General features: G+C 42.9%; 1 protein-coding gene across 5 annotated transcripts in view; it reads left to right on the top strand.

Annotated features, from left to right (window-relative positions):
- Positions 1-12705, top strand: part of LOC115114995 (TOM1-like protein 2) — a 43437-nt gene extending 30732 nt beyond the window's left edge. For 2 of the 5 annotated variants that reach the window (XM_065010471.1, XM_065010469.1), the window contains exons 10-16: positions 741-948; positions 1968-2085; positions 2457-2535; positions 3643-3714; positions 8206-8265; positions 9190-9232; positions 9728-12705. In XM_065010471.1, the coding sequence (XP_064866543.1) occupies positions 741-948; positions 1968-2085; positions 2457-2535; positions 3643-3714; positions 8206-8265; positions 9190-9232; positions 9728-9897 (750 nt within the window). In that variant the 3' untranslated portion in view covers positions 9898-12705. The remainder of the gene's footprint in view (positions 1-740; positions 949-1967; positions 2086-2456; positions 2536-3642; positions 3715-8205; positions 8266-9189; positions 9233-9727) is intronic. The other 3 variants (XM_065010470.1, XM_065010472.1, XM_065010473.1) reach the window with 3 other exon arrangements.

Below are 12705 nucleotides of genomic sequence, written 5' to 3'. Positions count from 1 at the left end.
TGTTTTGTTATATTATACTAAGAATTTGTTATTGTATTCTGTGTTGTTTGGAAGGTAAGTAAGCATTTCACTGTTATTCTCCAACTGTTATTTACGAAGCATGTGACAAATTACATTTGATTTGATTGTGTTATTTGTTTCAGTCCATTCTCAATATATTTTCTGAAATGCGATATGATTTAGATTTGTCAATGTTTGTGGCTAATTTGCTGCATGTGTATAGCAGTTTATGTCTCTGTGTGTTTCTCTGTTTCTCTGTGTCGTGGTCAGCTAATGGAGGCAAGTATGACCGCACTCCATTCTATCCCAGCTCAGTCTTGAGATGAATAGAGTCAATGAGGAGAATGTTGAAACATGACAGCACTCCATTCTATCCCAGCTCAGTCTTGAGATGAATAGAGTCAATGAGGAGAATGTTGAAACATGACAGCACTCCATTCTATCCCAGCTCAGTCTTGAGATGAATAGAGTCAATGAGGAGAATGTTGAAACATGTCTTACTACTGTAATGTATGGACCTCCTTATTGGACCATGTTCATATAGTGGTGGTGTTCCAGAGAACTAGAATATTCTCTCCCTCTCTCTCGTAAAGCCCTCTGATGTCCGTAGTCTAACGTAGAGGACAGTGATGTGTTGGACTAGTAGACATCTCCATTACCTCCATCCTCCTACCTCTGTTAATTTTCTCTACAGGAGCCACCGCTGTGTGTGTTGACTGTGTTCTGTTGTTTCCCTCCAGATGCTGAGTGAAGCCACAGAGGACAACCTGATAGACCTAACGCCAGGCTCGCCCGCTGTGGTCAGCCTCCGAGCCACCTCCACACCCCCGTCCAGCATCCCCCCTGTGACCGCCCCTAGGGCTGGGGCTACAGCCTCCCCTGCCCGGACCCTGATCCAAGACCCTACCTCTGGTCCCTCAACTCTGTCCACTCAGCTCGCCGGCCTGGGTAAGGATGGGCAATGGTTCAATAGGAACGCAAATGATACTTTGTGTACTATATACAAATGCACCAGATGCTAGGTACACTATACTGTAATGATGCATAGCCCATAGCAAGCAACACACTGCCCATGCACACACACACACACACACACACACACACACACACACACACACACACACACACAAGGGCAGTGGAGTGTAAGAAGGTTTCTAATCAGAGCTCTAATGGGAAATAAGCCCTGCTCTATAAGTCTCTGTAAATGACTTGCCTGTTAGCCTAAATGATGTTGCTGCACTCCGTGGCACTATGCTCTGGCTGAGGCCTGAGACAGAGAAAGGGGGAGAATATGTGAGAATATGCTCCTTTGCGCAAGAGCGGTTGCGTCTCAAATGGCACCCTATATAGTGCACTACTTTTGACCAGAACCCAGGATGATGACAGGTGCAGGATGATGATGACTGTCATTGATTCTAGAGGACTGGGCCAGGATGATGACTGTCATTGATTCTAGAGGACTGGGCCAGGATGATGACTGTCATTGATTCTAGAGGACTGGGCCAGGATGATGACTGTCATTGATTCTAGAGGACTGGGGCGGGATGATGACTGTCATTGATTCTAGAGGACTGGGCCAGGATGATGACTGTCATTGATTCTAGAGGACTGGCGCGGGATGATGACTGTCATTGATTCTAGAGGAATGGCCGGGATGATGACTGTCATTGATTCTAGAGGACTGGTGCAGGATGATGATGACTGTCATTGATTCTAGAGGACTGGTGCAGGATGATGACTGTCATTGATTCTAGAGGACTGGTGCGGGATGATGACTGTCATTGACTGTCATTGTGTCATTTAGATCTCATCTATTTATTTTTCTCTCTTCCCCACCCCCCCCTTTACACCCTCTCTCAACTCTTTCTTTCTTTTCTCTCCTCTGCCCCTCTCTCTCTCTGTGCGTCCCTGCCTCTCTCTTTGCCCTCCCTCCTCCCCTTCTCCCTCTCTCTCTCTCTCTCTCTCAGATGTGGGTGGGGTTAGTGTCAGTGGTACCCTGTCCTCTCTGTCGGGCCACAACCCTGGAGACGACTTTGACATGTTTGCTCAGACCAGGACCAGCTCTCTGGCAGATCAACGCAAAAAGTATGGCTTCCTCAAACTTAGCTCTCCCCTTGGCTTCTAGAACCCTGTTACTATGGATTTGCAGCTTTGATCCTGTCGGACTCGGACTGCTGTGTGTGCAGGCTTTTGGTCACAGTCCCGCAATGGCACACCTGATGAATAAAATCTATTTATCATAGTCTTCTAGTTAGACTAACATCAATGTAATCTGGTGTGTTAGAACTGGGCTGGAACAAAAGCCTGCAATATGCTGTCCCCCAGGACCAGAGTTGTGAATGTGGTGTTGTCCATTCCTGTTCTAGAGCCACTCTCATCCTTCCAGAACCATCTCCATGCCACATAGTGGGACGGCCTCTAACGTGTTCTCTCTGTCTGTGTGTGTGTGTTGTCAGTGTGAAGTACGAGGACCCTCGAGCCCTGGGTGGGCTTGCCTCAGCGCTGGACGTCAGACAACAGAACGCCACTGGAGGGGTGAGTGCACCAAAGCATGCTGGAGGATGTAGTTTAGATTCACATCCCACCACAATGAAGTGTAGAGTGTGGTTGACGTGCTGTTAAAATGGCTGATAAGGTTAATCTCTCAGCTCATGGTCTCCTCTCTGCATGTGATGGCCTGTAGTGTGATGTTAGTTGACCTCTGCTCTCTGTACCACTAATGGCACCCTATTCCCTATATAGTGCCCTGGTCAAAAGGTAGTGAATTATATAGGGAATAGGTTGCCATTTGGGACACAGGCCTCTGACTTTCCAGGAGTAATACCAGATGAATACAGTAGTAGACCATGGCTAGCCAGCTCTGTATGGTGAACTACACTGTTGGAGTAACAAGCACATACTACCGCATGGCTTGTAGTCTAGTATAACTAGGTATTCTAAAGAGCTACATGTAATACTCTCTCTAGACATTTTAAACTATAAACTCTCATTACTTGGTCATTCTGTCATTCCTCAGTAGTGTTTGGTGTTGTTTTTTCCTCTTGTCTTGGTCATTGCTCTCTGTAAGACAGTATTTTGTCACGTTATGGGTGTCAAAGGTCATAGGAAACCATGCTATTGAATTCCACTTTTTGCATGTCACCTTTTCTCCTTCAAATTGTCAAAACTCTTGTATTTATTTTTTTCATTCCACTTCTTGTACCACAGTCAGTCAGTACTAACAAGTTACTTTGTAATCAGGTTCTACACCTGTAAGGCCAGACATAAAGTATTATGAAATCTAAACTCTCTCTCTCTCACACACACACCGATTACACAAAGCGATTACACACACCCTTCACCCTCCAGTGCCAGTTGAGATTGCCTCAGATGGAATGTATCTGCCAGTCTGGGGCTTAGTGATCAGCTGAGGGTTCAAACTATCCTTATTTTCTTCCCCCTTTCCCCATGCGTTCACCTTTTAATTGGAATGATTCTGGTATTTTCCTCTCGTTTGTTCCCCCCATCCTTTCTTCTCCCTATATCTTCTTCAGTCTAGGGTGTTGCATTGCATTTGATTTCTCTGTTTCCTCTCTGTGCTCTGTTGCTCTGGTCTGGGGCTTCCTCTATCTTGTGTAAGGTGTTGTTCTGTTGTTGATTCAGCTGAGGGTCATAGGGGATGATAACCCAGAGTTGGAGCTGCCCATAGACAGCTGGCTTATTACCCAAGGAATGGTGAGGACTCCATCCTCAGTGTCCTCCCCCTATGTCCAATCACCCCATCATCCATATCCCCCTACACCGCTGGCACCCTCATCACCACCTCCCCATCCATCCATCCATCCATCCCCCTGACAATCCATATCCCAGCCCTGCTAAACCAGCTAGCGCCAACAGTAGAATGGAGACACGTTAGAAAAAGCCAGACGACTCCTCCAATTGTACAATACCCACACAATGATGAATAAATAAGCTGTTAGAATCTTAATTTGTCCTTGTGTGCTCTGAAAGGAATCTAAACTCCTAGGACCTCTGAGCTGGTGAATCTGAGTTATGCATATTCTGAATACAAAACACACACCTACCTACTGTTACAAATGTGGACTCCCTTCACTCTGTCCCTCCTACTGTTGGTCCTGGTCCTCTCATCCTCCCTTCATGGATGACGTGAAAGTTCTGCTTGGTCCCCAGGGCCAGGTGTGGGGTTTTCATCAGTCACAAACCGTTAATGTCTAACAGTCACACACTAAACCCAGGAGAGGTACAGATACTTTACTGCTGCACAACAGGTGTTATGTTGCCATGGCTGTTGACATTATAGAAATATAATCACTGGAACGGGAATCCCCATTCAAGTCAGTCGGGTCTAGAATGGATAGACCGGCGGCCATTTTAAAAGGGATTCTATTTCTATGGTTGACATCAGATTTGTTGTCAACAGTATCATTATTGCTGATTCGACCTGGTTCAAACGTCTGTGTAGCGATAAGTATCATCATCTCTGTCAAGCTAACGGTCTATAGATACATTTTTATTGAACTACACTGAACAAAAATATAAATGCAACATGCAACAATTGCAAAGATGTTACTGAGTTACAGTTCATATGAGGAAATTAGTCCACTTAAATAAATAAATTAGGCCCTAATCCATGGATTTCACATGACTGGGAATACAGATATGCATCTGTTGGTCACAGCTACCTTTTTAAAAAATGGGCCTCAGGATCTCTTCACAGTATTTCTGTGTATTCAAATTACCATCGATAAAATGCAATTGTGTTCGTTGTCTGTAGCTTATGCCTGCCCGTACAATAACCCCACCGCCACCATGGGGCACTCTGTTCACAACGTTGACATCAGCAAACCACTCGTCCACACAACGCCATACACGTGGTCTGCAATTGTGAGGCCGGTTGGACGTACTGCCAAATTCTCTAGTAAGACATTAAGGTGGCTTATGGTAAAGAAATTAACATACAATTCTCTGGCAAAAGTTCTGTTGGACATTCCTGCAGTCAAGCATGCCACTTGCACGATCCCTCAACTTGAGACTTCTGTGGCATTGTGTTGTATGACAAAACTGCACATTTTAGAGTGGCCTTTTATTGTTCCCAGCACAAGGCGCACCTGTGTAATGATCATGCCGTGTAATCAGCTTGGGACCAACATATGGGACAAACAATTGACATGTTGTGTTTATATTTTTGTTCAGTGGAGATAATATACTATACATATTTAAAGACAACTAGCATAGAAGTCCTGTTTTAACACTGGAACACTAGTGCATTAACCCATTTAACATATTAAACCCATTAGCTACAATACTGTTGATGATCTGACGCATTGGTTGCTGTTGTGATTGGTATAAAACTGTTCAATATTCTACCATACTTTATTTATTTTAATTATGGTCCTTCTATGTCAACCCTGTTGACCATGGTGTGTCGACAGCTGCTCGTCGAACATCTCGTTCTGAAATCATGGGCATTATTATGGACTTGGTCCCCCCTTTGCTGCTATAACAGCCTAGACTCTTCTGGGAAGGCTTTCCACTAGATGTTGGAATATTGCTGCAGGGATTTGTTTCCATTCAGCCACAAGCATTAGTGAGATCAGGCACTGATGTCATGCGATTAGGCCTGGCTCTGTCGGCATTTCAATTCATCCCAAATGTGTTCAATGGGGTTTAGGTCAAGGCTCTGTGCAGGCCAGTCAAGTTCTTCTACACCGATCTCGACAAACCATTTCTGTATGGACCTTGCTTTGTGCACGGGGGCATTTTCATTCAAAAACAGTGAAGGGCCTTCCCAAAACTGTTGCCATAAAGTTGGAAGCACAGTATCATCTAGAATGTCATTGTATGCTGTAGTGTTAAGATGTCCCTTTACTGGAACTAAGGGGCCTAGCCCGAACCATGAAAAGCAGCCCCAGAACATTATTCATCCTCCACCAAACTTTACAGTTGGCACTATGCTTTCAGGCAGGTAGCGTTCTCCTGGCATCCACCAAACCCAGATGGTGAAGCGTGATTCACCACTCCAGAGAACGCATTTCCAGAGTCCAATGAGGCGAACTTTACACCACTCCAGCCGATGTTTTGCATTGGCGTAGCTCTAGAAAGGCAGAAATTTGACACACTGACTTGTTGGAAAGGTGGCATCCTAAGACGGTGCCACGTTGAAAGTCACTGAGCTCTTCAGTAAGTCCATTCTACTGACAATGTTTGTCTGGAGATTGCGTGGCTGTGAGCTTGATTTTATACACCTGTCAGCAATGGGTATGGCTGAAATAGCAGAATCCCACTAATTTGAAGGGATGTACACATACAAAAGTATGTCAACTTTGTTGACCATGCTATGTCAACCCTGTTGGCTTTGCAAAGTTGACTTTGCGTAATGTTCAACAACCGGAATCTGTGAATAAGGCTTAAAAACAATACATTGTGAAGTTGCTGGAAAGGAGTTTAGCTAGCTAGACAGCCAAATCCATATGATCTGACTTTCATATCATTATGCAGATCACGTGACTGTGGGATATCCCTTACAGTAACTCACCCTCTGTTTTACCTTTGAGTGAGTTTTCTATCTACCGCTAGTGACCTAGTGTATGGAGCATCCTACACAATAGTACCTGTTGATGGTTTCCTTGATTCTTTGTTTCAACATCTCTCGTCAAAGTCCCAAAAGAGCTAATAGAATCTTTAAGAGCACGATACGTTTATGTCCTTCTTATATCGGTACACAACAGTGGAATTTGATCTGTTCGATAATCTAGATTCTAAAGACTAGATTGTCGACATGACATCAGTGAATTCAGATGCCTGGTAGCTTGAACATGATCTCTTCTCCATCATAGTGTTCTGCTCTCAACACCACTAGTTTGTGTACTTCTGTGGAACTTCTCAGTATCTCCTTCTCTTGGATCTTTGTGATCGGCAACTAAAAGGAGATTGAAAGAGATCGGCTAGGATTCAGTTACATCGTGATATGGATGTTTTATTGAATGGTTCAGGTTAGGATCTGGGGAAGGTAAACTGATCCTAGATCTGTGCATATGGGTATACTTTCACCCAGAACCATTAAACCAGGAGTGTAAGCTGATCCTAGACCTGTGCATATATGCAAATGTTAGGGCAGCCTTCATGACCATTGACCCCTCTCCTATCAGTCCCGATTGCTGGTACTGTACCCTGAGTCACTCCGACCTCCACATGACACACAAACCATGGCATCCACCCTCTCACCTTCTCCTTTCCATTCTCACTATCACTGCATGATGTCATGCAGCCAGCGTTTTGCACATGCTCTGTGTGTGCTTGTGTCATTATGACATTAGTCCTCATTCCCAGTCTTCGGTGGTCCCTGTGATTTGCTGGTTGTCCTTCCAATAAATGATTGACTCATGTGAATTTCCTGATCTGCTAATTGACTAATGACCTGGACTAATTAACAGTGTTACATAACTGTAGCTATCAAATCAGCTGGTAGTTTCATGCCTACTCATTAGAACTAACGAGGACAAAATAAATACCTTGGAAGTGGTCTGGGACAAAGAGTTTTCCCAGAATCCTGACCATGTGATTTGACCCAGGTAAATCTCTGGGCCCTGGTTATTGCCTATGAACTGGTAATAGCCTATGAACTGGTAATAGCCTATGAACTGGTTACTGCTTATGAACTGGTAATAGCCTATGAACTGGTAATAGCCTATGAACTGGTAATAGCCTATGAACTGGTAATAGCCTATGAACTGGTAATAGCCTATGAACTGGTAATAGCCTATGAACGGGTAATAGCCTATGAACTGGTTAGTGCCTATGAACTGGTAATAGCCTATGAACTGGTAATAGCCTATGCCCAGGGACCCAATTCTTCTTATTTAATTTTTCCTGGTCAGGTCATGTAGTCAGCTAGAAATCCTGTCCCTATGCATAATAAATCAATGAGTTGAACATGAAAGAGGAACCTGCACACACAGAGACTGTCTGAGGACTACTGCCATGTGTCTGGTGTTCTCTTCCTCTGATCTTGGTTTTGGTTTGATGGCTTTGTTTTTGTTATTTGTCATTTTCCTCTCAGAGCCTCCGGTGAATCTTTTCTTGTTGTTTTTCTTTTGTTTTTGTCATTTCTTTGTTCTGTTGTGTTGTCGGGTGGGTGTGGCGGTGGGTTTATTATTGTGTGGCTTTGTGCCGTCCGCTGGGTTTGTCCATGGCTTTGCTCCATAGATCCCCGTATCGCAGTCCTCTGTCATGGATGACATAGAGGAGTGGCTCTGTGCTGATGTGGTGAGCTTCTTTACCTTGATTTCTCTCGCTCTCTTCTCTCTCTCCTCTCTTTTCTCTCTCGTTTCTTTTTCCTTAGTCACATTTCTATCCATCTCACGTAACCAGGTAGATCACATGTAGTGTTCTAAACTTTAGTTGACCATCTTCCATCCATTCATTATCTGACTAATGGTTTTCCACCAATGATGAGAGTGATATAACTGTGACCTATGAGATGTATCTCTCACATGCTACCATAATGCTAATCTAGAGAATCTATTGGAGTGAAGAATAAAACCTGCCTGTCTAAAGATGACATTGGTATTGTATCATATCACACCAGGTGGTGCTACAGTGGTTGTCCCTGATGAAAGTGAAAGGTCCTCACAGGTTCTTAAAGGGATATAGCAGAGTAAACAGGTTCTGAAAAGTTGGATGGACGAGTGGATGGGTCTATTGAAGTATGGTGGAAGCATGGGTCCGTCACAGTGGTGGAAAGTACATGTTCTTGAAGTACCTAAATGTCAGTACAAAAGCACTGTGTGAGAGTGACCTCCCTGAGTTGTGAATGGTGTCCTGTAGAGGTCAGGAAGGTAAGTAGCTTAGTCAACTTGTACGTAGGGTTGTAACATGTCTGTAACTTTCCCAAAATCCCCTGGTTTTCAAGAAATCCTTGTTGGAAAATTCCTGGAATCAAGAGGGAATAAGCAGGAAATCTGTGAATTCTACTCCGAGATTTAAGGAGAACAAGGGGATTTTGGGAAAGAATTTTGCAACCCATACTTATTCAATACCGAAGGGAAGACTAATGTTTCGACTTTGACGCCTAACAATGTCCATTTACTGTAAGGCATCTTGGTGAGTCAATGGTTGTGTGCTCCTCCTGGCAGACTTGCCCACAAATGTTATGGATTCACTGATTTCCATTTCTTCTCCTCTGAATAGAAAGGCGATGGTTTAGATGGTGAGGAAGGGGTGACGAGTGAAGGTATGGATGGATTCAGGGCACTAACACTTGATACTGTGCATGTCTCATGTAGAAGCTCTCATTAAATGTGGCATAGATTCAGTTTCCTAATTTGTGTGTCAAAATTCTCTGATCAGCTCTTTAGTACTTGATATATTAGGCTGCGTTTACACAGGCAGCCTAATTCTGATCTTTTGCCACTTAATTGGTCTTTTGACCAATCCAATCAGATCAGAATTGGGCTGTCTGTTTAAACGCAGCCTTTGTGCTTTTATTCTCAATCCTGCTCCTGGAGAGCCGCAGTACTGCAGGCTTTTGTCTCAGCTTAGTACCATCACACCTGATTCAACCAATCTACTGATCTTCAACACATTGATTGGCTGAATCAGGTGTTTCACTGCTGATGTGGGGCAAAAACATGCAGTACTGTGCCTCTCCAGAAGGTGCAGCAATGAGGATCACTACGCAAAAAGTCAACAACTGACTAACCATTTTTATATGTCCTGCTGTTAACAGGGGTTGTCTCTCCTCTTCCTCTAGAGTTTGATAAGTTTCTGGAGGATCGAGCGAAGGTGGTCGATTCCTTACCATCGCTCCCTGGTGATGAGCCTGGTCCCCCTCTCAGCGCCCCCAGCGGCACCCGCAAGAAGGCTGAACGGACGGAGGATGCCCTCTTTGCCTTGTAGACTCTCCCCCAGGAAACCTCTCTCTCTGAGGCATCTGCAGTACCTAGGTATCCCCTATCCGCCACTCCTGCCAAGCAGCAGTGTAGCTACTGAACACCAATCCTCCTCCTGCAGAGGACCATGCTTGCTGTCTGCCTGCCCAGCCGCGTTGCATCATGTATTACTATTGAGGTTTTGATCCGTCTGTCAGTGTGGGATGTGTCTGTCGTCTTGTATCTCATCTGCAGCTAGCTACCTTAAGGAGGATGTAACCTAACATTGTGAGGATGAGAATAACATGACAAAACCCCGTCTTTATGTTCCTCTGAAGGTGTGAAGGTTAACAGAAAAAATCCTTCTGAAAAAGCAGACCGAGGCATATAGTCTATAGAAACAGAGGAGGACTGTGTTATTTTAATAAATGTAGCTTATGAATAATTTATTCTTTTCACGGTTTGTACTGTACTATGTACTAGCGCTGCACTCTGTAGTTGTCTCTTTTTGATTATTTACTCATGTTCCTTTTTAGGTTTCCTTAACCCTTTCATTACCCATTCTACAGTTGGGAAATGTTGGTACAGGGAAAGGCAATGCATGAGGAAAGACTACTGTTTGACAGACTCCATGCTAGTGTTACTCAATTATGGCACAATAGTTCTGCAGGGCCAAATAGCAAACATTACTTACCCGTATCTGTCGGTCTCCACATTTCATAAGGGAGAAGGAAAAAATATATACAGCTGCAAGCAGCCATGTCAAGGTTCAAGCCCTATGGCACCACAGCAAATATCTGTCACACAGCTTTTATATTTGCTTTCCTCTTTGAAAAGCTGTTGTCAACTTCCCTCCATGTTATCTGTGTGGTGTGTACATACTGTAGGGAAGGAAAGGGTCCAAAATAGTCTTTTCAATCAGAACCTAAGTAACACCCACCAAATATTTCTGATCTATATTATACAGGGGGTACCGGTACCATACATTGACTCGTTACCGTTACCCCCTGTATATAGCCTCGTTATTGTTCCTTTATTGTTGCTCTTTTATTTTTTACTTTGGTTCATTTAGTAAATATTTTTCTTAACTCTCTTATTTTTCATAAAACTGCATTGTTGGTTAAGGGCTTGTAAATAAGCGTTTCACAGTAAGGTCTACACCTGTTGTATTCTGCGCATGTGACAAATGGAATGTGATTAATACTACCACGACAACAGCCGTATGAGTTGCAGCAGTGACGTTCCTCTCTGGTACTACCTGTACACTATCTAAGTGTAGCGATTTTGAGTTCTTCCAAAGACTTTTTAATGACAAACTCATTTAGTAATTGTTTATCAGAGGAGGTTGGTGGCACCTTAATTGGGAAGGGCGGGAACGTGGTACTGGCTGGAGCGGAATAAGTGGAAAGGTATCAACAACATCAAACACATGGTTTCCATGTGTTTAATGCCATTCCATTCACTTCTTTCCAGCCCCTTTCCAGCCCCTCAGCAGCCTCCACTGGTGTCTTCTGATATTGGGCTATTCTTTAATGTTTTCCTTCCCCTTCTACCATGAGACCAATTTCATGAACTTTATGCACTTTTGGACCCTTGACCGTTTCGGTATGTTTATCCTTGTGTTAATAAGATGGGAACTGTTTTTATAGGACACAAGACATTTTCTTAGACTAATTGCATATGATTTTATATCTTTATGAAATTTCAGCCCTTTTCTGCTCTACAAAGCACACTTTACAGACAGTCGTAAATAGAAAAACGGACACTTTTTCCTGATATGGAAATGAAAGGAATAGTGCAGGTGAAATATGGCACTGAAAATCAAATCAAATTGTAAATTTATGATGGCGTATTGGTAGCATACTTCACAGAAAATAGTTATTGCAAACATGCATGTACGTATGTTTTCATAAATATGTGTATATACATCAGAAATATGTGCGTATTACCTGCAGTACATGTTTAAAAGTCCAACTGAATTATTAGCTTTTGTGTAGGTCGCTAAGTTGAAAGGCTAACTCATGAATGTATTGTTTGGTCTCCTGGTTGTATACAGTAATGTCATGCAGGAAAATGAATTCCTCCCAGATCCTTTCTACTTTGGGGAAGCTCCCCTGCTCTCCTCTCTTTACACATACATGTGTGGAACAGAAATAGGTTCGGATGTGCTTCGGGAGGATGACCAAAAACGTTATTTTTACTGTGTTTTATGTGTTTTTACTGTGGTCTAAATTGTCTGGTAAAGCTTCCTGTCTTTTATTTTTGAGGATTACAGTGGGTGGTAGCTGTGGGCTGTGACTCTGCTAGTGGGACTGCCTCTTTTAACCTGTTAACATTCTATTTTACTTTGCTTACCTACAGTAGGTAATGGAGTTAGATGAGGGCATTAACATTCTCTTCCTGTTGTCAGGAAAACATGGGCTACAGACCTTTGAGGTAAAAGAGTATCGTTCTTCATTTCAACTCTTTTGCCAGTACTTTTCAAAGTTAATGCTTATAAAGCTTCTACAATTAACACCAAATGAATAACTACAAAACGCCATGACGTTTCACTTCAATAGGAACTATGTGTTTACTTACAAGTATCCTTATATACTTATCAAAGTTATGTGTATTATACTGTAAATGAGATACTCAAATAAGTAAAAAAGACCTTACTGTATTTTATTTAAAAACATCTGCTTCCAGATCAAACATTATTTGTAACAATCATTTATAAATGTTAAAGGGTGATATTACAAACAAGTATATTATTTGTATGATTTGTCTTGGGCATTAATGTTTGAATGTGTTTTAGAATACTGTAACAGAATAAACTGTTATTAATGCGCTTTAA

This window comes from Oncorhynchus nerka, linkage group LG26 (genome assembly GCF_034236695.1).
Source record: "Oncorhynchus nerka isolate Pitt River linkage group LG26, Oner_Uvic_2.0, whole genome shotgun sequence".
In the NCBI taxonomy this organism is placed as follows: Eukaryota; Metazoa; Chordata; class Actinopteri; order Salmoniformes; family Salmonidae; genus Oncorhynchus; species Oncorhynchus nerka.
This window is presented reverse-complemented; position numbering and strand designations above follow the sequence as displayed.